Source organism: Coregonus lavaretus, assembly GCF_964263955.1.
Source record: "Coregonus lavaretus genome assembly, contig: HAP1_SCAFFOLD_646, whole genome shotgun sequence".
Taxonomy (NCBI): Eukaryota; Metazoa; Chordata; class Actinopteri; order Salmoniformes; family Salmonidae; genus Coregonus; species Coregonus lavaretus.
This window is the reverse complement of record NW_028166774.1, coordinates 233,636-256,467: the sequence shown is the minus strand read 5'-3', so window position 1 is coordinate 256,467 and position 22,832 is coordinate 233,636. Positions and strand designations below refer to the sequence as shown.

General features: G+C 45.2%; 1 protein-coding gene across 1 annotated transcript in view; it reads right to left on the bottom strand.

Annotated features, from left to right (window-relative positions):
* The window catches only part of LOC311114319 (cadherin-related family member 2-like), a gene marked incomplete at both ends in the record, with an annotated part of 52,921 nt that overhangs the window by 8,877 nt on the left and 21,212 nt on the right, over positions 1-22,832 (bottom strand). Inside the window, 21 exons of the mRNA XM_084189582.1 lie at positions 1,615-1,736; positions 2,384-2,522; positions 5,899-5,967; positions 6,194-6,282; positions 6,861-6,963; positions 8,726-8,880; positions 9,173-9,222; positions 9,378-9,449; positions 9,650-10,249; positions 10,509-10,578; positions 10,894-11,127; positions 12,218-12,461; positions 12,656-12,717; positions 13,844-14,008; positions 14,791-14,946; positions 15,230-15,457; positions 15,564-15,676; positions 16,313-16,388; positions 16,717-16,863; positions 17,060-17,182; positions 17,394-17,483. Coding sequence (XP_084045708.1) covers positions 1,615-1,736; positions 2,384-2,522; positions 5,899-5,967; positions 6,194-6,282; positions 6,861-6,963; positions 8,726-8,880; positions 9,173-9,222; positions 9,378-9,449; positions 9,650-10,249; positions 10,509-10,578; positions 10,894-11,127; positions 12,218-12,461; positions 12,656-12,717; positions 13,844-14,008; positions 14,791-14,946; positions 15,230-15,457; positions 15,564-15,676; positions 16,313-16,388; positions 16,717-16,863; positions 17,060-17,182; positions 17,394-17,483 — 3,107 coding nt within the window. The remainder of the gene's footprint in view (positions 1-1,614; positions 1,737-2,383; positions 2,523-5,898; positions 5,968-6,193; positions 6,283-6,860; positions 6,964-8,725; positions 8,881-9,172; positions 9,223-9,377; positions 9,450-9,649; positions 10,250-10,508; positions 10,579-10,893; positions 11,128-12,217; positions 12,462-12,655; positions 12,718-13,843; positions 14,009-14,790; positions 14,947-15,229; positions 15,458-15,563; positions 15,677-16,312; positions 16,389-16,716; positions 16,864-17,059; positions 17,183-17,393; positions 17,484-22,832) is intronic.

The window sequence follows — 22,832 nt, the reverse complement described above, 5'->3', positions numbered from 1 at the left end:
AAGTCCCGGAGCCAGAGTGTTACAAACGTAAGGCGGCATTTTCCAGTTCCCGCCAATATCCAAATTGTGGTCACACCAGATACTGACTGGTTTTCTGATTCACGCCCCTACATTTTTAAAAGGTATATCTGTGACCAACAGATGCATAGCTGTATCCCAAGCATGTGAAATCCATAGATTAGGGCCTAACGAATTCATTTCAATTGACTGATTTCCTTAAATGAACTGTAACGCAGTAAAATCTTTTTTAAATTGTTGCACGTTGCATTTATATTTTTATCCAAAGCTACTTTGTCATGCGTGCATAATTTTTTTTACATATGGGTGGTCCTGGGAATCGAACCCACTACCCTGGTAGTCATGCTCTACCAACTGAGCACCACACTAATCACTAACTAACCTGAATTGATCCTGCTTTTGATTGGGTTCTTACAAAGAATTTCATAAGATTGATCATAAATTCTAATCCCTCCAAATTTCTTACGAACTTCTCAAATGTCTTCTTAGGTCCATTAAGTGAATCGTTAAGTATCAGTGCTGATCTAGGATCAGGTCCCTGTCACGGATTCTGCCGAGGCTGCTCCTCCTCCTTGCTCGGGCAGGCTTCGGCGTTCGTCGTCCCCGGAGTACTAGCTGCCACCGCTGGATGTTCTCGATAGTTGTTTGGTCTGGTCTTGTGTGTGCACCTGTTTCGTATTTGAGTATTGATTATGTCACCTATAAGTTTCCCTTTTGGTTTGTTTGCAGTTGTGTGTAATTGTCCGCCTGTCCGATTGGTGTCTTGTTCGATGTTTAGTGTTTTACGCGTGTGTGCGTAATCGTTCGCCTCCTTGGTTTAGAGGCCTTTTGTTTTGACTTTGTGCATTCTAGTAAAGTCATTTTGGACTTAGCCTCCTTGTCCTGCGCTTGACTCCACCACTGCATCCACATCAGTTTTCGTGACAGTCCCCTTGTCCATATAATACTATTAATTATATAATCAGTGGTGGAAAAAGTACCCAATTGTCATACTTGAGTAAAAGTAAAGATACCTTAAAAGAAAATGACTCTGTAAAATACTACTTTAGTAAAAGTCTAAAAGTATTTGGTTTTAAATATACTTAAGTATTAAAAGTAAAAGTATAAATCATTTCAAATTCCTTAAATTAAGCAACCCAGACGGCACGATTTTCTTGTTCTTTTAATTTACGGATAGCCAGGGGCACACTTCAACAGTCAGACATAATTTACAAACAAAGCATTTGTGTTTAGTGAGTCGGCCAGATCATAGGCAGTAGGGAGGACCATGGATGTTCTCTTGATAAGTACGTGAATTAGACAATTTTCCTGTCCTGCTAAGCATTCAAAATGTAAGGAGTACTTTTGGACAATGTATGGAGTAAAAAGTACATTATTTTCTTTAGGAATGTAGTGGAGTAAAAGTAAAAGTTGTCAAAAATATAAATAGTAAAGTAAAGTACAGATACCCCAAAAAAACTACTGAAGTAGTACTTTAAAGTATTTTTACTTAAGTACTTTACACCACTGATTATAATCTAAAAGGACAAAACTGATCATAGACCAGCACTTCTACTCTGAGACGTTTTCTACTTACGGGCCCAGGTCTCAGCTTACCTCCTGCGGGTGCAGACGAGAGATGTTGTCATGACAGCCAGGACGATGATGAGGCCCGCCACCAGCCCCAGCAGAACGAACAGTACTGGATCCACCTGCTTCTCTGTCACCACAGTCCCCCCCTGCAACACCACACAGAGTTCAGAGTAGGGTTGCAAAAATTACAGTAACTTCCCCAGAATTCCCTTGTTTTCAAAAAAATCACGGTTGGAAGATTCCAGAATTATTGCTTATTGCCTCCTGATAAAGGGATTCTTCCAATAAGGATTTCTGGAAAACCTGGAAAGTTACCAGAATTTTGCAACCCTAGCTCAGGGGAACATTCCTTTAGCGGCCCAAGTCAGATCGTACTGTAAGAAATTTTTACTGCATATATTCACTATATTACAAATGTAGCATGAAAATGTAGTAACATTATCAACTGCAGACATTTATTTATATTTATTAATTTGTAAGTTTAACCATTCATGTGGAAGTCCCTATAGGAATGCTATTCCCTATGTAGTGCACTATATTTCACCAGAGCCCCTGGTCAAATATAGTGCACTACATAGGTAATAGGGTCTCATTTTGGACACTGCCCAAGAGGAATATTCCTTTAGCATGTCCAAGGCCGGGTTGGAGACAATTCAAATTCAATTCAGTGAGTTCGGGGAGACTACTTGAGATTCTAAATCCAAGAAATGAAAAGTGAAATTTGTTATAAAATAGATGTGTATTTTATGTGTATGGTAATGTCCAGGCATGAGGGGGAAAATAGTTTACTTACGATATATTTCAGGCCATATTCAATCTGTAATTTGAATCGTTCATCACTCTTGGACAGAATAGTCTCAGCACTGTCAGAGTCGAGGGCCGTTCCATTGGCATTCACAAAGTACACCTCCATTACAGTATCGCCAGCCGCCCTGCAAAAGGATGAAGGATTCTTTTTTTTTTGTAACTTAATTTTTCACCTTTTTAATGATGTATTTCTAAACTACTTGAGCAATGACACAGATCACACACACACTGAATGGTGTCGAAGTTAATGGTGCTCTATTCGTTCATCAGAAGGAAGAAGAAATACATCGGAATGTAGTAGTCAGGGTTGGGGTCAATTCCAATTCAATTCAGGAAGTACACTGAAATTCCAATTCCAATTATCTGCAATGTTCCTCAATTAGGAAAATGTGGAATTGGAATTTGGTTTACTTTCTGAATTGACTGGAATTCAAGTGGAACTGACCCCGGCCCTGGTAGTCGTGTTAATGTCATTACCTGGTTTCCGGACTGCCTGGTTCAGCCCTAACCTACCTGGTTTCCGGATTGCCTGGATCAGCCCTAACCTACCTGGTTTCTGGATTGCCTGGATCAGCCCTGACCTACCTGGTTTCCGGATTGCCTGGATCAGCCCTAACCTACCTGGTTTCCAGATTGCCTGGATCAGCCCTAACCTACCTGGTTTCCGGACTGCCTGGATCAGCCCTACTCTACCTGGTTTCCAGACTGCCTGGATCAGCCCTAACCTACCTGGTTTCCGGACTGCCTGGATCAGCCCTAACCTACCTGCTTTCCGGATTGACTGGATCAGCCCTAACCTACCTGGTTTCCGGATTGCCTGGATCAGCCCTAACCTACCTGGTTTCCGGATTGCCTGGATCAGCCCTAACCTACCTGGTTTCCGGACTGCCTGGATCAGCCCTAATCTACCGGGTTTCCGGATTGCCTGGATCAGCCCTAACCTACCTGGTTTCCGGATTGCCTGGTTCAGCCCTAACCTACCTGCTTTCCAGATTGCCTGGATCAGCCCTAACCTACCTCGTTTCCGGATTGCCTGGATCAGCCCTAACCTACCTGGTTTCCGGATTGCCTGGATCAGCCCTAACCTACCTGGTTTCCGGATTGCCTGGTTCAGCCCTAACCTACCTGGTTTCCGGACTGCCTGGATCAGCCCTAACCTACCTGGTTTCCGGATTGCCTGGATCAGCCCTAACCTACCTGGTTTCCGGATTGCCTGGATCAGCCCTAACCTACCTGGTTTCCAGATTGCCTGGTTCAGCCCTAACCTACCTGGTTTCCGGACTGCCTGGATCAGCCCTAACCTACCTGGTTTCCGGACTGCCTGGTTCAGCCCTAACCTACCTGGTTTCCGGTCTGCCTGGTTCAGCCCTAACCTACCTGGTTTCTGGACTGCCTGGTTCAGCCCTAACCTACCTGGTTTCTGGACTGCCTGGATCAGCCCTAACCTACCTGGTTTCTGGACTGCCTGGATCAGCCCTAACCTACCTGGTTTCCGGACTGCCTGGTTCAGCCCTAACCTACCTGGTTTCTGGACTGCCTGTATCAGCCCTAACCTACCTGGTTTCCGGACTGCCTGGATCAGCCCTAACCTACCTGGTTTCCGGACTGCCTGGATCAGCCCTAACCTACCTGGTTTCCGGTCTGCCTGGTTCAGCCCTAACCTACCTGGTTTCCGGATTGCCTGGTTCAGCCCTAACCTACCTGGTTTCCGGATTGCCTGGATCAGCCCTAACCTACCTGGTTTCCGGATTGCCTGGTTCAGCCCTAACCTACCTGGTTTCCGGATTGCCTGGATCAGCCCTAACCTACCTGGTTTCCGGATTGCCTGGTTCAGCCCTAACCTACCTGGTTTCCAGACTGCCTGGATCAGCCCTAATCTACCTGGTTTCCGGACTGCCTGGATCAGCCCTAACCTACCTGGTTTCCGGACTGCCTGGTTCAGCCCTAACCTACCTGGTTTCCGGACTGCCTGGATCAGCCCTAACTTACCTGGTTTCCGGACTGCCTGGATCAGCCCTAACCTACCTGGTTTCCGGACTGCCTGGATCAGCCCTAACTTACCTGGTTTCCGGACTGCCTGGATCAGCCCTAACCTACCTGGTTTCCGGACTGCCTGGATCAGCCCTAACCTACCTGGTTTCCGGATTGCCTGGATCAGCCCTAACCTACCTGGTTTCTGGATTGCCTGGATCAGCCCTGACCTACCTGGTTTCCGGATTGCCTGGATCAGCCCTAACCTACCTGGTTTCCAGATTGCCTGGATCAGCCCTAACCTACCTGGTTTCCGGACTGCCTGGATCAGCCCTAATCTACCTGGTTTCCAGACTGCCTGGATCAGCCCTAACCTACCTGGTTTCCGGACTGCCTGGATCAGCCCTAACCTACCTGCTTTCCGGATTGACTGGATCAGCCCTAACCTACCTGGTTTCCGGATTGCCTGGATCAGCCCTAACCTACCTGGTTTCCGGATTGCCTGGATCAGCCCTAACCTACCTGGTTTCCGGACTGCCTGGATCAGCCCTAATCTACCGGGTTTCCGGATTGCCTGGATCAGCCCTAACCTACCTGGTTTCCGGATTGCCTGGTTCAGCCCTAACCTACCTGGTTTCCAGATTGCCTGGATCAGCCCTAACCTACCTGGTTTCCGGATTGCCTGGATCAGCCCTAACCTACCTGGTTTCCGGATTGCCTGGATCAGCCCTAACCTACCTGGTTTCCGGATTGCCTGGTTCAGCCCTAACCTACCTGGTTTCCGGACTGCCTGGATCAGCCCTAACCTACCTGGTTTCCGGATTGCCTGGATCAGCCCTAACCTACCTGGTTTCCGGATTGCCTGGATCAGCCCTAACCTACCTGGTTTCCGGATTGCCTGGTTCAGCCCTAACCTACCTGGTTTCCGGACTGCCTGGATCAGCCCTAACCTACCTGGTTTCCGGACTGCCTGGTTCAGCCCTAACCTACCTGGTTTCCGGTCTGCCTGGTTCAGCCCTAACCTACCTGGTTTCTGGACTGCCTGGTTCAGCCCTAACCTACCTGGTTTCTGGACTGCCTGGATCAGCCCTAACCTACCTGGTTTCTGGACTGCCTGGATCAGCCCTAACCTACCTGGTTTCCGGACTGCCTGGTTCAGCCCTAACCTACCTGGTTTCTGGACTGCCTGTATCAGCCCTAACCTACCTGGTTTCCGGACTGCCTGGATCAGCCCTAACCTACCTGGTTTCCGGACTGCCTGGATCAGCCCTAACCTACCTGGTTTCCGGTCTGCCTGGTTCAGCCCTAACCTACCTGGTTTCCGGATTGCCTGGTTCAGCCCTAACCTACCTGGTTTCCGGATTGCCTGGATCAGCCCTAACCTACCTGGTTTCCGGATTGCCTGGTTCAGCCCTAACCTACCTGGTTTCCGGATTGCCTGGTTCAGCCCTAACCTACCTGGTTTCCGGATTGCCTGGATCAGCCCTAACCTACCTGGTTTCCGGATTGCCTGGTTCAGCCCTAACCTACCTGGTTTCCGGACTGCCTGGTTCAGCCCTAACAACTTCCACTTTCGTCTGTGTTGCTGCGGTGAGAAGCCTGCAAGGAAACATTGATCAAGTTAACTCATTCATTTATTACCCACGCTGTGGTTAAAACACTTGTCAACATCATTTTAATCTGAAAGTCTTCCTATAGGGACTTCCACATGAATGGTTAAACGTATAAATGAATTAATATAAATACATGTCTATAGTTTATTATGTTACTACATTTTCATGCTACATTTGTAATATAGTGAATATATGCAGTAAAGATCTCTTACAGTACGATCTGACTTTGGGCCGCTTTAACTTCTTCTACTGTTTTTGAAAACAAAAGCTGAACTTTTAAGCTCCTGTCAACTGTGAAGATCTGGAGAGGGGAACATGAAACAAAGTGTTAGACAGACAGACAGATAGACAGACAGATAGACAGGCAGACAGGCAGACAGGCAGACAGACAGACACACAGACAGACAGACAGGCAGGCAGGAAGACAGGCAGACAGACAGACAGACAGACAGACAGGCAGGCAGGCAGGCAGGCAGGCAGGCAGACAGACAGACAGACAGACAGACAGACAGACAGACAGACAGACAGACAGACAGACAGACAGACAGACAGACAGACAGACAGGCAGGCAGGCAGGCAGGCAGGCAGGCAGGCAGGCAGGCAGGCAGGCAGGCAGACAGACAGACAGACAGACAGACAGACAGACAGACAGACAGGCAGGCAGGCAGGCAGGCAGACAGACAGACAGACAGACAGACAGACAGACAGACAGACAGACAGACAGACAGACAGACAGACAGACAGACAGACAGACAGACAGACAGACAGACAGACAGACAGACAGAGGGTAAGAGAGAACAGTAAGAACAGAGAATGAAATATGTTCACTAATGTAACCATCAACACCTTTGGATGAATTACAGTAAGTTTTACACCTACCTCCAGTTTGGTTTCGGAGAAGAGTTTCGGTTCTTCAGTGTTAGTTGCCCCAACTGTCACCAAATACTTTCCTTTAACATCGATATTTAGCGCTTCATCGTTCCTGCAACGTTGAAAGACCTGTTATTCTTCTGTATCCAACTAACAGCATAAAACCTAACAAATCATTTTCACTTTTTGTCGCATAATGGCTATTAATTATAGTGAAATCAGAAATTAAAACATGACTTGGCGGACAGCATTTACAGTTGAAGTCGGAAGTTTACATACACTTAGGTTGGAGTCATTAAAACTTGTTTTTCAACCACTCCACAAAGAGTGTTGGCAAGTCGGTTAGGACATCTACTTTGTGCATGACACAAGTAATTTTTCCAACCGTTGTTTACAGACATATTATTTCACTTATAATTCACTGTATCGCAATTCCAGTGGGTCAGAAGTTTACATACACTAAGTTGACTGTGCCTTTAAACAGCTTGGAAAATTCCAGAAAATGATGTCATAGCTTTAGAAGCTTCTGATAGGCTAATTGACATAATTTGAGTCAATTGGAGGTGTACCTGTGGATATATTTCAAGGCCTACCTTCAAGCACAGTGCCTCTTTGCTTGACATCATGGGAAAATCAAAATAAATCAGCCAAGACCTCAGAAGAAAAATTGTAGACCTCCACAAGTCTTGTTCATCCTTGGGCGCAATTTCCAAATGCCTGAAGGTACCACGTTCATCTGTACAAACAATAGTACGCAAGTATAAACACCATGGGACCACGCAGCCGTCATACCGCTCAGGAAGGAGACGCTTTCTGTCTCCTAGAGCTGAACGTATTTTGGTGTGCAAAACAATCCCAGAACAACAGCAAAGGACCTTGTAAAGATGCTGGGGGAAACAGGTACAAAAGTATCTATATCCACAGTAAAACGAGTCCTATATCTACATAAACTGAAAGCCGCTCAGCAAGGAAGAAGCCACTGCTCCAAAACCGCCATAAAAAAGACTACGGTTTGCAACTGCACATGGGGACAAAGATCATACTTTTTGGAGAAATGTCCTCTGGTCTGATGAAACAAAAATAGAACTGTTTGGCCATAATTACCATCGTTATGTTTGGAGGAAAAAGTGGTATGCTTGCAAGCCGAAGAACACCATCCCAACCGTGAAGCACGGGGGTGGCAGCGTCATGCTGTGGGGGTGCTTTGCTGCAGGAAGGACTGGTGCACTTCACAAAATAGATGGCATCACGAGGAAGGAAAATTATGTGGATATATTAAAGCAACATCTCAAGACATCAGTCAGGAAGTTACAGCTTGGTCGCAAATGGGTCTTCCAAATGGACAATGACCCCAAGCATACTTCCAAAGTTGTGGCAAAATGACTTAAGGACAACAAAGTCAAGGTATTGGAGTGGCCATCACAAAGCCATGACCTCAATCCTATAGAAAATGTGTGGGCAGAACTGAAAAAGCGTGTGCGAGCAAGGAGGCCTACAAACCTGACTCCGTTACACCAGCTCTGTCAGGAGGAATGGGCCAAAATTCACCCAACTTATTGTGGGAAACTTGTGGAAGGCTACCTGAAACGTTTTACCCAAGTTAAACAATTTAAAGGCAATGCTACCAAATACTAATTGAGTGTATGTAAACTTCTGACCCACTGGGAATGTGATGAAAGAAATAAAAGCAGAAAATAAATCATTCTCTCTACTATTATTCTGACATTTCACATTCTTAAAATAAAGCGGTGATCCTAACTGACCTAAGACAGGGAATTTTTACTAGGATTAAATGTCAGGAATTGTGAAAAACTGAGTTTAAATGTATTTGGCTAAGGTGTATGTAAACTTCCGACCTTCAACTGTACACTCACTGAATATTTCCAACGTATTTATCGTCTTCCTGTGTGGTGACAACTCGAAACACTCTGTCCACGTTAGTCCTTTTATTGTTGACGTCATCCCTGAATTGCACACTTGTTATCGAAAATGTAATTAGCCTATTCTTCCCGGAATCACGGTCTGTAGCCTATGGAAGGAAAAAAGGAAGACTGGAATTCATAACTCACATCACAACCGGCAAGTTAAATGTATTAAAAGGTATACTTTATATTAGATTAAAATGTTGTTGTTGTTGTTGTTTTCTGCATAGCAAGAAGCTGTCCCATTGTGTATAATGTCAAATTGCAGAGTCTACCTTTTAAAGCTACATTCTGAGATTCGAAAACAAAACAAAAACACACCCGCCCCTGGACTTATTTTGATATACCTTATCAAATAGAAAATAACTGACGTTGTCCATTTCAAACAGTTATACTCACAGTGACACTGGCGATTACTGAGCCTACAGAGGCACTCTCTGACACCACAACTGTAGAGGGGAAAAGGTTGTTAAGAACACTGTTAAGTCAATCTGTAGCTACCTAGATGAATATAATAAAATAACTTTATTGTTATTATATATTGAAAAAAAATATGGTATTCAGATTTACCATACAATGTGCCGAAGTTTAGAAACATATTTACCATATAAGGAATCTATTGTGTCGAACGCAGGGGCGTTGTCATTGATGTCTTCAATGTTGATCACAATGCGCCCTGAAATTAATTTGAAATTATTAGAATACATTGAAAGATATTAAAGTTACAAACGTATATATTAATGACAGTAATGTTACAGAATAGGAGTTTCTGCATTTTCCCTCCTGATCCCGGGAGTCTTTTCCCAGGGAATCTTTCAACCTGGGAATTTTACAACCCTAGACCAAAACAGAAGTACCAAACCCAGTTGAACCAACCTGGTGTTGCGCTGTTGTTCTCCCCTTTCTGGGTGAACTCATCCACCACCTGGACCTCCAGCTCAACCTGCTCACACATCTCATAGTCGATCACAAAGTCCTCGCTGAGCATGATCTCCCCTGTGGTCTCCAGGTTGAACCAGTCCTCTGAGCAGGGGCCCAACGACAGGGAGCCATTACAGCGGCACCTACTGGAGACCAGCTGGTAGACCAGAGAGTGATTACTGTCCAGGTCCACCGCCTCGATGTTTCCCACGGCTTCAGTGATAGTGGTGTTCTCCTTTACGAGCAGCGGGCCGATGGGCTTGAACTGGGGCCTCTCATCATTCACATCCAACACAATCACCTCCACGGTTACGGTGTCCTTCATCGATCCCAGGTCCGTGGCCTCCGCTTTCAGACTGAAGGTCTTGACGCTGCTTTCGTAGTCTAGCTCGATGTCCGGGTCGACCGTGATGTTACCGATGTAACCGTCGGGTTTGTCTTTGAAGGTTCGGATGATGAATTGTCCGAAGCTTCCACTGACGATGCTGAAGGAGATGCGGTTGTGGTCAATAGTTTGGTCTAAATCCACTGCCTGGACGGAGCCAACGAATTCAGCTGTTGGAGACAGACAGAGACGGCCTTACGTTTTTGAATTTATGATTAGCTAAATGTTTTGGTAGATGATTAAATCTTTATTATCAACCAAGCAAGTCAGTTAAGAACAAATTCCTATTCACAATGACAGCATGGCAAGTGGAAAACATGGCAAGTGTTTTTCTGAGTAGAAGGGGGACTAAAACCACATCCTCCCTGGAGTTTTAATCAGGGTAATGGCGGCAAAATGTCTGATTTCAACAAAAAGAAACGCGCTTACCTTTCTTACCCTCCTCCACTGAGAATGTGTAAGAAGTTTTTCTAAACTTCGGTATGTTGTCGTTGATGTCCTAGGTTGGAAAACGCATGTTCATGAGGTTGACAAAGATACAAGGAGCCTTCCTCATACTTCTGATCACCTCCAGAAGACACGTTAAAAACTGCACCAATCAATCTGTCGAAAGATCTATCCAGTCTAAAAACAGATACAAGGTCTGGTTCCATTTGCATAAAGCTTCTCAGAGTAAAAAATGATGATCTAGGATCAGTACAGCCTTCTAAATCAAAATGAATAAAAGGGGGTGTGCCCAGGTACCAATACACCCTGTCTGTGCACTTGTTCCATTCATTGTCAAAGGTTTGTGAGAGATGGACGGTGATCTTACCTCCACATTGATGACGACTGGCCCCCAGGTGGACAGTGGTGGGCTGCCTTTGTCAGTTGCTGTCACGTTTAACTTAACCTGCCCATTATCCTTGTCCTGCATGGCCTCTCTGTCTAGCGGGCCATTGTTCTCCAACCAGCCTGTGGTGGGGTCAATGGTGAAGTTGGCACTGTAGTCACTGGTCACTATTCCGTACTCGATCTCGCTGTTGGGTGACTCATCTCCGTCAGTAGCCTGAAAAAACGAGAAGGAGGAAGAAAATCATCAACAACCTAGGTAGCACAATTCTGGTAACCTTTCCCCAAATTCCTAGGTTTTCCAGAAATCCCAGATGGAAGATTCCTGGATTTTACAAAAACCTGGGAATTTTAGGAACGTTACTGGAATGTTCCGGGTCTACGGGTCTAGGGGTCAGCTGTAGAGCGGTTTTAACCCTTTGGTTACTGCGTGTAGAGCAGGGGTCTCAAACTCATTCCATGGAGGGCCCCAGTGGCTGCTGGATGTTGTTATATCCTTTCAATTTGTGTCAAATGAAGACCTAGACCACCAGGTGAGGGGAGTTCCTTACTAATCACTGACCTAACTAATCACTGACCTTACTAATCACTGACCTTACTAATCACTGACCTTACTAATCACTGACCTAACTAATCACTGACCTTACTAATCACTGACCTAACTAATCACTGACCTTACTAATCACTGACCTTACTAATCACTGACGTTACTAATCACTGACCTAACTAATCACTGACCTAACTAATCACTGACGTTACTAATCACTGACCTTACTAATCACTGACCTTACTAATCACTGACCTTACTAATCACTGACCTTACTAATCACTGACCTTACTAATCACTGACCTAACTAATCACTGACCTAACTAATCACTGACCTAACTAATCACTGACCTTACTAATCACTGACGTTACTAATCACTGACCTTACTAATCACTGACCTTACTAATCACTGACCTTAATTGATCAATCAAGTCCAAGGGATAAGTGAAAACCTGCAAGCTCTCACCCCTCCGTGGAATGAGTTGGACACCTGTGGTGTGGAGCAGGGGTTAGCTAACCTCTCGTCGGGGACCCCCAGGCGTTCCATGTTTTTTTTTATTTCACCTTTATTGATACAGGTGTCAATTAAGAACAAATTCTTATTTACAATGCTTATTCCACACTTGGATTCAACTTGTCAAATAAATCATCAAGCACTTGATTAGGTGAATCAGTTGAGCTAGTTCAGGGCTACAACAGAATTATGAAACGTCTGAGGAGAGGTTTGAAAACCACTTGAATAGAGACGCAGATACTGACCTGTACTTGAATTCTCAGGTTTGAGCCCTCTTTCACATAGTCAACGTAGGATTCTCTGTTGAACTGTGGTGTCTGGTCGTTGATGTCTGTCAGTGCTATTTCTAACACAGTGGTCCCTGTGTTGTTGGCCTGGTCTCTTGCTTGCAGAGTTGGAGAATGCAGGGAGATCACCTCGCGGTCAATCAGTTTGCTGTTTGTCACAAAGATCCTCCCTGTCCTTGCATTCACATCGAAGTACTTTAGTCTGAAAAATCAGAAATCCCTTTCAGTTTATAGTTCTCATGCATTGGGTCTCGTTTCACTAACTTTGGCACCCCAACGTCAGACAACATCAAAAGTTATACATTGTATGAAAGCCTATTATAAAGGGAAGTAAATTAATAAAGAATCATAAAGACATAAGAAAACATACAGTATAATGGTTTGCAGTGTACGTACACGCTGTCTGGAAGAAGTCTGTATCTGATGTTGCCAACATCCATAGTGTCGGGATCGGTTGCCTGGGGGGGGGGGGGAGTAGAGTTTTTTGATTGTATTTCCAATGCATTTAGCAGCAACAACCCGAAACAGAGGCTATAATTTAAACAAAAGGCCAATTCACATTTTATTGCAAGTGTTTTTTGAATTACATAGCGGTGTCTCCTGGGTTGAGTGAGTTAACACCGGATACTTTAAGACACTGCTCAAATCAAATACACAGAGCGCATTTGCACATAGGTTGAATTCCAGCTAGACTGGTACCAATAACATGGACCTACTGTTAGACTGGTACCAATAACATGGACCTACTGTTAGACTGGTACCAATAACATGGACCTACTGTTAGACTGGTACCAATAACATGGACCTACTGTTAGACTGGTACCAATAACATGGACCTACTGTTAGACTGGTACCAATAACATGGACCTACTGTTAGACTGGTACCAATAACATGGACCTACTGTTAGACTGGTACCAATAACGTGGACCTACTGTTAGACTGGTACCAATAACATGGACCTACTGTTAGACTGGTACCAATAACGTGGACCTACTGTTAGACTGGTACCAATAACGTGGACCTACTGTTAGACTGGTACCAATAACATGGACCTACTGTTAGACTGGTACCAATAACATGGACCTACTGTTAGACTGGTACCAATAACATGGACCTACTGTTAGACTGGTACCAATAACATGGACCTACTGTTAGACTGGTACCAATAACATGGACCTACTGTTAGACTGGTACCAATAACATGGACCTACTGTTAGACTGGTACCAATAACATGGACCTACTGTTAGACTGGTACCAATAACATGGACCTACTGTTAGACTGGTACCAATAACATGGACCTACTGTTAGACTGGTACCAATAACATGGACCTACTGTTAGACTGGTACCAATAACGTGGACCTACTGTTAGACTGGTACCAATAACGTGGACCTACTGTTAGACTGGTACCAATAACATGGACCTACTGTTAGACTGGTACCAATAACGTGGACCTACTGTTAGACTGGTACCAATAACGTGGACCTACTGTTAGACTGGTACCAATAACATGGACCTACTGTTAGACTGGTACCAATAACGTGGACCTACTGTTAGACTGGTACCAATAACATGGACCTACTGTTATCGTGTCCACAGTGGTTCCATTAGCACTGTGCTCATCAACCTTGATGTTGTAGGTTTCGTGGGGGAACGTGGGGCTGTTGTCATTAATGTCTTTGATCTGAATGGTGACTGTAGCCATGGAACAGCAGTCTACTGTATTGGAGGGATCCTTGGCGATAATCTGCACAGGAAAAACAACCACGACTTACCTCACTTTTAAACACACGCTTTCAGACAGAGTAAGAATGTTGTTCTTTGTGGTGAATATCAATAAGTAAACCTCATGTTAAAAAGCTGTGCACTATTTGGTGAAGAGGGTGCCATTTGAAACAGAGTGTTGGTTTTTGAAAATGGTGATATGATCGTCCCAAAAGAATTCTGTGTACAATGTATTGCTGATCATGCGGTGTCATTATACCATGGTCTGCAGCTTGGCAACCGGAATGGTAGAGACCATTACATGTCTCTCGCGTGTTCGAAGTTCACCTGGCTATACCGTGTGAAGGGTGCAATGCTACCTCCTTGAACAGCAGTAATCACCCTGTGTGCAATGGATCCTATGGATGTTTGCCCGTCTTAACTACACAAACCCTGTTTCAGCTACGCTGGGTTTAATTCTGGCATTGGACACATTCCAAACCACTTAGTTTATCTGGTTGAATTCTTCAAATCAACTTGTCACACATCTTCTTTTGAAAATGTTGTCAAATGTATTTGAATGATTATGATGACAAAAGGTGGTTCTTGAGGATTTGACAATGGCGTTAGTCTTTGGTGTTAGTCAATCAAATTACAGTAAAGACATTTCCCACATTACCTGGACGATAAAGACTTTGTTCCAAATGGCACCCTGTTCCCTTCATACTGTAGTACCCTTCTTTTGGTGAAAAGTAGTGCACTAAATAGGGAATAGGGTGTCATCTGGGACGCTTTTTTTTTTTTTTTTGAAGTTGTACTTTTTACCTGGACAACCATTGATGTCTTCGTCTCGTAGTCCACATCCTGGGAGTTCTTGACCATGATCTGAACTAGGCTTTCTGAGTCGGCAATCTGTGGCGACACACTGAACGCATCCTTGTCTAGTCCAGCAAGGCTTAGTTCGAATGTTCCATTTTCTCCCTACATCAGAATACAGATGATCGATTTTCTGGTCTGAGTAAACACTGGTCCCACATGAATTTCACAGTTATTTATTTAAAAAAATACATTTTGTGATTAGGGTTGCAAATTTAAGGTAACATTCCAACAATGCCCAGGTTTTCCAGTTTTTCCAGTAATCCAGAGTATTCCAGATTTCATTATTCATTATTCCTTTTTCCCTCCTAATTCCGGGAATCTTCCAACCAGGATTTCTAGAAAATCCGAAAATGTTGCAACCCTATTTATTATAAAGGGCTCTGACCTGATCCAGATCGTTGGCTTTGATGTTGAGGCCGTTGACTGGAACACCCATGGAGGAGTGCTCAAAGATGTTGGCCGTGAAGCTGCTGGCCTCCACGCAGGGATCGGAGGGATTCACTCCGCAGCTATAAAATTTAGGCTTGTTGTCATTGATATCACCGATGGTAATCCGCACCTCAGTAGCGGTGTGGGCTTGGGTCCCCAGGACATTTGGATTCACCTCCGTTGCCTGGAATTATAGTTTTATTAACAGTAGGTCAGCTCGAAAATTAAATATTGTCTTTTGGATAACGATTGTTGGAAATGATGTGAAAGATTAAGCAATAAGAGCATACCGTCACTTCAAGGACAACGCCGAAATTGATGTCCAACAAAGCCTCTCTGTCAATATCACTTTTGACAGATATGATTCCATCACTGGCTGCAATCTCAAACAGGTCATTGGTACCTGTAAAATAACAAAACATATATCAGAGTCCAATCTTCATCATTATACCAACAAATTAGATTTTTTTCCCCCCCTTATATTTTCAAGAGTTGTCAGCACGGGGCCTCCCGAATGGAGCAGAGGTCTAAGGCACTGCATGGCAGTGCTAGAGGCGTCACTACAGACCCGGGTTCGACCCCGGGCTGTATCACAACGGGCCATGATCGGGAGTCCCATAGGGCGGCGCACAATTGGCCCAGCGTCGTCCGGGTTAGGGGAGGGTTTGGCCGGGGTGGGTGCTTTACTTGGCTCATTGCGCTCTAGCGACTCCTTGTGGTGGGCCGGGCACATGCGGGCTGACCTCGGTCGTCAGGTGAACGGTGTTTCCTCCGACACATTGGTGCGGCTGGCTTCCGGGTTAAGAGGGCAGGTGTTAAGAAGCGCGGTTTGGCGGGTCATGTTTCGGAGGACGCATGACTCGACCTTTGCCTCCCTAGCCCGTTGGGGAGTTGCTGCGATGAGATCGAAATTGGGGAGAAAAAGGGTGTAATTTTTTTTTAAAGAGTTGTCAGCACAATGGCAATAGACAGCGTTTATGCTGATGTTCCGCTAACAACCTGAAATGAGCAGATGTTTCAGAGATGTAGTTTTGCTCACCTTCAATGCTGTAGGTGATGGCATCATTGATTCCTGTGTCCTGATCAATTGCGCGCACTTTAAACACAGACTGGCCCTGAAATGAAAAGAGACACAGTAGAGTTCAAGGCTGACGTCAACAAAGGCTTTGTCCCATTTGGCACCCCAAAAGTTGTAAATGTCCCTGAATAAAAGTAGTACACCAGATAGGGAATAGGGTGCCATTTGGGACTTTATTGGTCCGTACCTTTACTTTTACAACTGTTTATCTATTTAGGAATAGATACAGGCTGCTGACGTGTACAACAACAAACAAATAAAAAAAGGACTTAGCTGTTGGTAGAACACACGGTGTGAGAATTGTTTCACATCCTAAGGCGGTTGAGCTCTGTACTAAAGGGAAAGTGCCATTGAATTTGACTCACCACGGGAGAATGCTCATCGACAGCAGTCGCGTAAGGAGTGCTTAGAAACTGTGGATCCAGGTCTGGGACGTCCACTACGGTGATGAAGGCAAAGGCAGTGTTGGACTGATAAACAGTATCTCCATTATACGCAGGGCCTCCGCCATCCTGTGAGGGGTAAACACAATCACAAACGCCCGTTTCTCAGATTAAGCCCACAACTGGACCAAAAAGCACGATCAATCCTAGAATTAACTTTTTTTTGTCAGGAATCTAGAAAACCGCTTCCAGTGAGTGACAAGTGAGAGTGACTAGTGAAGATACAACAGCGAATAGAGAGAAGTGTTGAGAAGTGGCTACTTACAGTTGCTTTGATCCTCAGCTGATAGAAAGTGCTCAAACTTGTAAAACTCAGTTTTTTAGTCAGTTTGACTTCGCCATTATTCTCATTGATAAGAAAATGAGTTAGTCCATCACTTGGACTAGCCTAGAAATGAGGAGAGAGTTGGGTTGAAATAAAATGGAGTCTGTTTTTAATTTGCCCAATGTCGGTTGAGAAGGGCTTTTATTATTATTATCTGCTACATGACTAATGTTGGGGGTGTAACACGGTTCTACGTTCACTGTTTATGTTTCGCTTCAGGTTCACTTGTGTATCGATACAGAAAATCTGAATTGTGTTCAAAAGTAACGCTTACCTCGTCAATGCTGTACCTTACAACAGCGGCAAGTCCAGCGTCGGCGTCTTTGGCAGATACTTGAAACAGAACAGTATCCAAGGCGGTATTCTAATAACAGAAAACAGAGGAGGTTGGAGGCACAATATTACTTTTTTTCGTCACTATTTACAAAAGTAATTTTCAAAAGTAGAGCACGAAGATTAATTCCTGACTATACACTAGCAAGGGACCCGGTTAGATGGAGATTTTCCATACTAAGTCTTATTGGATCAAGTGAGAATTAAATCACTGAGGATTACCAATAAACTACATACAGATTTAGCTATAGGCTAAAAGCTCACCGCTATCAATAGGCCTGTGGGACCTTTAAAGGGGTGTAGTGTCTGAACAGTTTATGATTTTGCTGACGTTTGCAAACAGGTTTTTCGCTCTTACACTCCATAACGATTTGTTTACACTTCATAAAAATGTGTTCACACTACATAATCAATCAATCAATCAATTTTATTTTATATAGCCCTTCTTACATCAGCTAATATCTCGAAGTGCTGTACAGAAACCCAGCCTAAAACCCCAAACAGCTAGTAATGCAGGTGTAGAAGCACGGTGGCTAGGAAAAACTCCCTAGAAAGGCGAAAACCTAGGAAGAAACCTAGAGAGGAACCAGGCTATGAGGGGTGGCCAGTCCTCTTCTGGCTGTGCCGGGTGAAGATTATAACAGAACCATGCCAAGATGTTCAAAAATGTTCATAAGTGACAAGCATGGTCAAATAATAATCAGGAATAAATCTCAGTTGGCTTTTCATAGCCGATCATTAAGAGTTGAAAACAGCAGGTCTGGGACAGGTAGGGGTTCCATAACCGCAGGCAGAACAGTTGAAACTGGAATAGCAGCAAGGCCAGGCGGACTGGGGACAGCAAGGAGTCACCACGGCCGGTAGTCCCGACGTATGGTCCTAGGGCTCAGGTCTCTCAGTTGGCTTTTCATAGCCGATCATTAAGAGTTGAAAACAGCAGGTCTGGGACAGGTAGGGGTTTCGTAACCGCAGGCAGAACAGTTGAAACTGGAATAGCAGCAAGGCCAGGCGGACTGGGGACAGCAAGGTGTCATCATGCCCGGTAGTCCTGACGTATGGTCCTAGGGCTCAGGTTCTCAGAGAGAAAGAGAGAACGAGAGAATTAGAGAGAGCATACTTAAATTCACACAGGACACTGGATAAGACAGGAGAAGTACTCCAGGTATAACCAACTAACCCCAGCCCCCCGACACATAAACTACTGCAGCATAAATACTGGAGGCTGAGACAGGAGCGGTCCGGAGACACTGTGGCCCCATCCGAAGAAACCCCCGGACAGGGCCAAACAGGAAGGATATAACCCCACCCACTCTGCCAAAGCACAGCCCCCGCACCACTAGAGGGATATCCTCAACCACCAACTTACAATCCTGAGACAAGGCCGAGTATAGCCCACAGAGGTCTCCACCACAGCACAAACCAAGGGGGGGGCGCCAACCCAGACAGGAAGATCACGTCAGTAACTCAACCCACTCAAGTGACGCACCCCTCCCAGGGACGGCATGAAAGAGCACCAGCAAGCCAGTGACTCAGCCCCTGCAACAGGGTTAGAGGCAGAGAACCCCAGTGGAGAGGGGAACCGGCCTGGCAGAGACAGCAAGGGCTGTTCGTTGCTCCAGAGCCTTTCCGTTCACCTTCACACTCCTGGGCCAGACTACACTCAATCATATGACCTACTGAAGAGATAAGTCTTCAGTAAAGACTTAAAGGTTGAGACCGAGTCTGCGTCTCTCACATGGGTAGGCAGACTGTTCCATAAAAATGGAGATCTATAGGAGAAAGCCCTGCCTCCCGCTGTTTGCTTAGAAATTCTAGGGACAATTAGGAGGCCTGCGTCTTGTGACCGTAGCGTACGTATTGGTATGTACGGCAGGACCAACTCGGAAAGATAGGTAGGAGCAAGCCCATGTAACGCTTTATAGGTTAACAGTAAAACCTTGAAATCAGCCCTTGCCTTAACAGGAAGCCAGTGTAGGGAAGCTAGCACTGGAGTAATATGATCAAATTTCTTGGTTCTAGTCAGGATTCTAGCAGCCGTATTTAGCACTAACTGAAGTTTATTTAGTGCTTTATCCGGGTAGCCGGAAAATAGAGCATTGCAGTAGTCTAACCTAGAAGTAACAAATGCATGGATTAATTTTTCTGCATCATTTTTGGACAGAAAATTTCTGATTTTTGCAATGTTACGTAGATGGAAAAAAGCTGTCCTTGAAACAGTCTTGATATGTTCGTCAAAAGAGAGATCAGGGTCAAGAGTAACGCCGAGGTCCTTCACAGTTTTATTTGAGATGACTTTACAACCATCAAGATGAATTGTCAGATTTAACAGAAGATCTCTTTGTTTCTTGGGACCTAGAACAAGCATCTCTGTTTTGTCCGAGTTTAAAAGTAAAAAGTTTTCAGCCATCCACTTCCTTATGTCTGAAACACAGGCTTCTAGCGAGGGCAATTTTGGGGCTTCACCATGTTTCATTGAAATGTACAGCTGTGTGTCATCCGCATAGCAGTGAAAGTTAACATTATGTTTTCGAATAACATCCCCAAGAGGTAAAATATATAGTGAAAACAATAGTGGTCCTAAAACGGAACCTTGAGGAACACCGAAATGTACAGTTGATTTGTCGGAGGACAGACCATTCACAGAGACAAACTGATATCTTTCCGACAGGTAAGATCTAAACCAGGCCAGAACTTGTCCGTGTAGACCAATTTGGGTTTCCAGTCTCTCCAAAAGAATGTGGTGATCGATGGTGTCAAAGGCAGCACTAAGGTCTAGTAGCACGAGGACAGATGCAGAGCCTCGGTCTGACGCCATTAAAAGGTCATTTACCACCTTCACAAGTGCAGTCTCAGTGCTATGATGGGGTCTAAAACCAGACTGAAGCATTTCGTATACATTGTTTGTCTTCAGAAAGGCAGTGAGTTGCTGCGCAACAGCTTTTTCTAAAATTTTTGAGAGGAATGGAAGATTCGATATAGGCCGATAGTTTTTTATATTTTCCGGGTCAAGGTTTGGCTTTTTCAAGAGAGGCTTTATCACTGCCACTTTTAGTGAGTTTGGTACACATCCGGTGGATAGAGAGCTGTTTATTATGTTCAACATAGGAGGGCCAAGCACAGGAAGCAGCTCCTTCAGCAGTTTAGTAGGAATAGGATCCAGTATGCAGCTTGAAGGTTTAGAGGCCATGATTATTTTCATCATTGTGTCAAGAGATATAGTACTAAAACACTTAAGTGTCTCTCCCGATCCCAGGCCCTCATACATTTTGTTTTATTGATAAAGTTACACAAGATCTTTCATAATCCTATTCTTTTTGTTTTCGAGACTTAATTAGTCTCGAAGGGGGGAAATATGTAGTATCTAAACAGTTTATGTTTTTGCTGACGTTTTGCAAATGGTGTGTTAGAGGAATTTGGCTCTGCTTGCGGAAACATCTGGAAAACATTACTATAGGGGCCCCCTAAGACAGAGGAGATTCAGATGTGTAAAGGCCAGGGATTGGTCTATTAAAACCACCCATATTATGTTACATATTATAAATACCATGGTTGGAACAAAGGACGGGGAGGAATAACATATTAGAGATTGGATCAGTTGTCCTCCAGATGTCTGCAGGAGTCTGTAAATTGATACTGTAATCTTTGATGTTATAAACCATTATAATCAAGGACAGTGTCAGCGGATTTCTTGTCATCACAGCATAATTAGCATCGTTGTCTCGACACCACAGAATGGCGACGAGGACCTTTGGGATGTGCTGCGTCTCTCCAGCGTTCCATTCATGAGCTACGAAGTGACTCCCGCTCAAGACGCCGGCAAATAAGGTGGGATTTCTCACCACTTTGGCCGCTGGTCGGTTCGTGTGCTTGTGTGTGTGTGCGTTGAGCGGATGTACCGTTTGGAACTTGCGTGTGCACTTTGCTGTTATTTGCTGTGGGATAAGAATCCGTTCTAAATTTCTAAATTTGTTTGCGTTGAAAACAACGCAAACAGGGGGAATTGTTAACACTGGGCACACAGATATTTGGCTTGAATAAAATTAAAAAGGAGTGTCCAGGAATAGCATGAAGGAATAAGGCCAGGAAATAAGGAAAAAGTATACGACCAGGACGTCGCTGATTTAAGGAAGCCCTCAAAAGAGGCGATCATTAGGATGGGCCGTAAATCCTAGGAAAGTCACTAGAGTGAACTTTCGGGTCTGTTCTGGGAACTGGAGTTGTGGAAGATACATTCGTTTGCATGTTACCCCTTCGACATATAGTTGACGAGGTATATGTTCGAAGTAACCTCTCATTGAATATCTGCAACTCGAGGTAGCAGAAATTTAGGCAGGAACAATGAGAAATAAGGAGCGACGGTAGCATGCTTTAGAGGACCGTATGAATGGATGCATTCTTTTCATGTGTGTGTGTTAGGAAAGAGAGTGTGTGTGTGCAGAAAAAAGTAAATAAAGACGTCTCTGTTGTGTTTCAGCTGTGTGTCGACTCATGTTATGATAAGATTTATGTTAGAGATATATACATATATATGTTTTGGTTGAGAACAGGGGTTTTAGTTTTTTGTAAGGAAATATTGTCACGCAGGGACAAGCCGGGCTGGGCTGGCGACGCACACCATAGGCTTGGTGCGTGGAGCAGGGACAGGCCGGACTGGGCTGGCGACGCACACCGTAGGCTTGGTGCGTGGAGCAGGGACAGGCCGGACTGGGCTGGCGACGCACACCGTAGACCTGGAGTGAAGAGCGGCCACAACCCGTCCTGGCTGAATGCCTACCTTCACACACTCTGTGTGAGGCATCTGCACAGGACGTACAGGGCTGTGTACCCGTACTGGCATAACAGCACGTGACACTGGAGCAGGATATCCGGGACCGCGGAGAGGCATTGGAGACCACGAGCGTTGAGCCGGCACACTCCGTCCTGGCTGCATACCCACCTTCGCACGACACGTGCGGGGTGCTCGCACAGGACGTACAGGACTATGCCGGACCACTCGTGGCACAGTACGCCGCTCCGCATACCGCGGAACCTGCCCCGTCCCATGCTGCCATGCCTGAGTACGGGAAGTTGGTTCCGCTCTCCATCCAGGCTCCGCCAACCTGCCTTCTGGCCCCCCTAACCTGGTGGCCTCCTCTCCAAATCGCCCTGTGGCAGCCTCCTGCTGCCCAGCCGCCCATGCCGTGTGCCCCCCCCAACAAATTTTCTGGGGTTGCCTCTCGCCTGTCCGACTTTGACACTGCTGACGCCGCTGCTCCTCTCTCGCCAGGGCCTTAATCCTAGCCCATGGCCCTTTTCCCCCGAGCATGTCCTCCCAGGACCACACTTTGCCCACCTGGGCCATCGCCAGCCTCTCCATCTCCTTACCCGGCGCTTCCTCCCA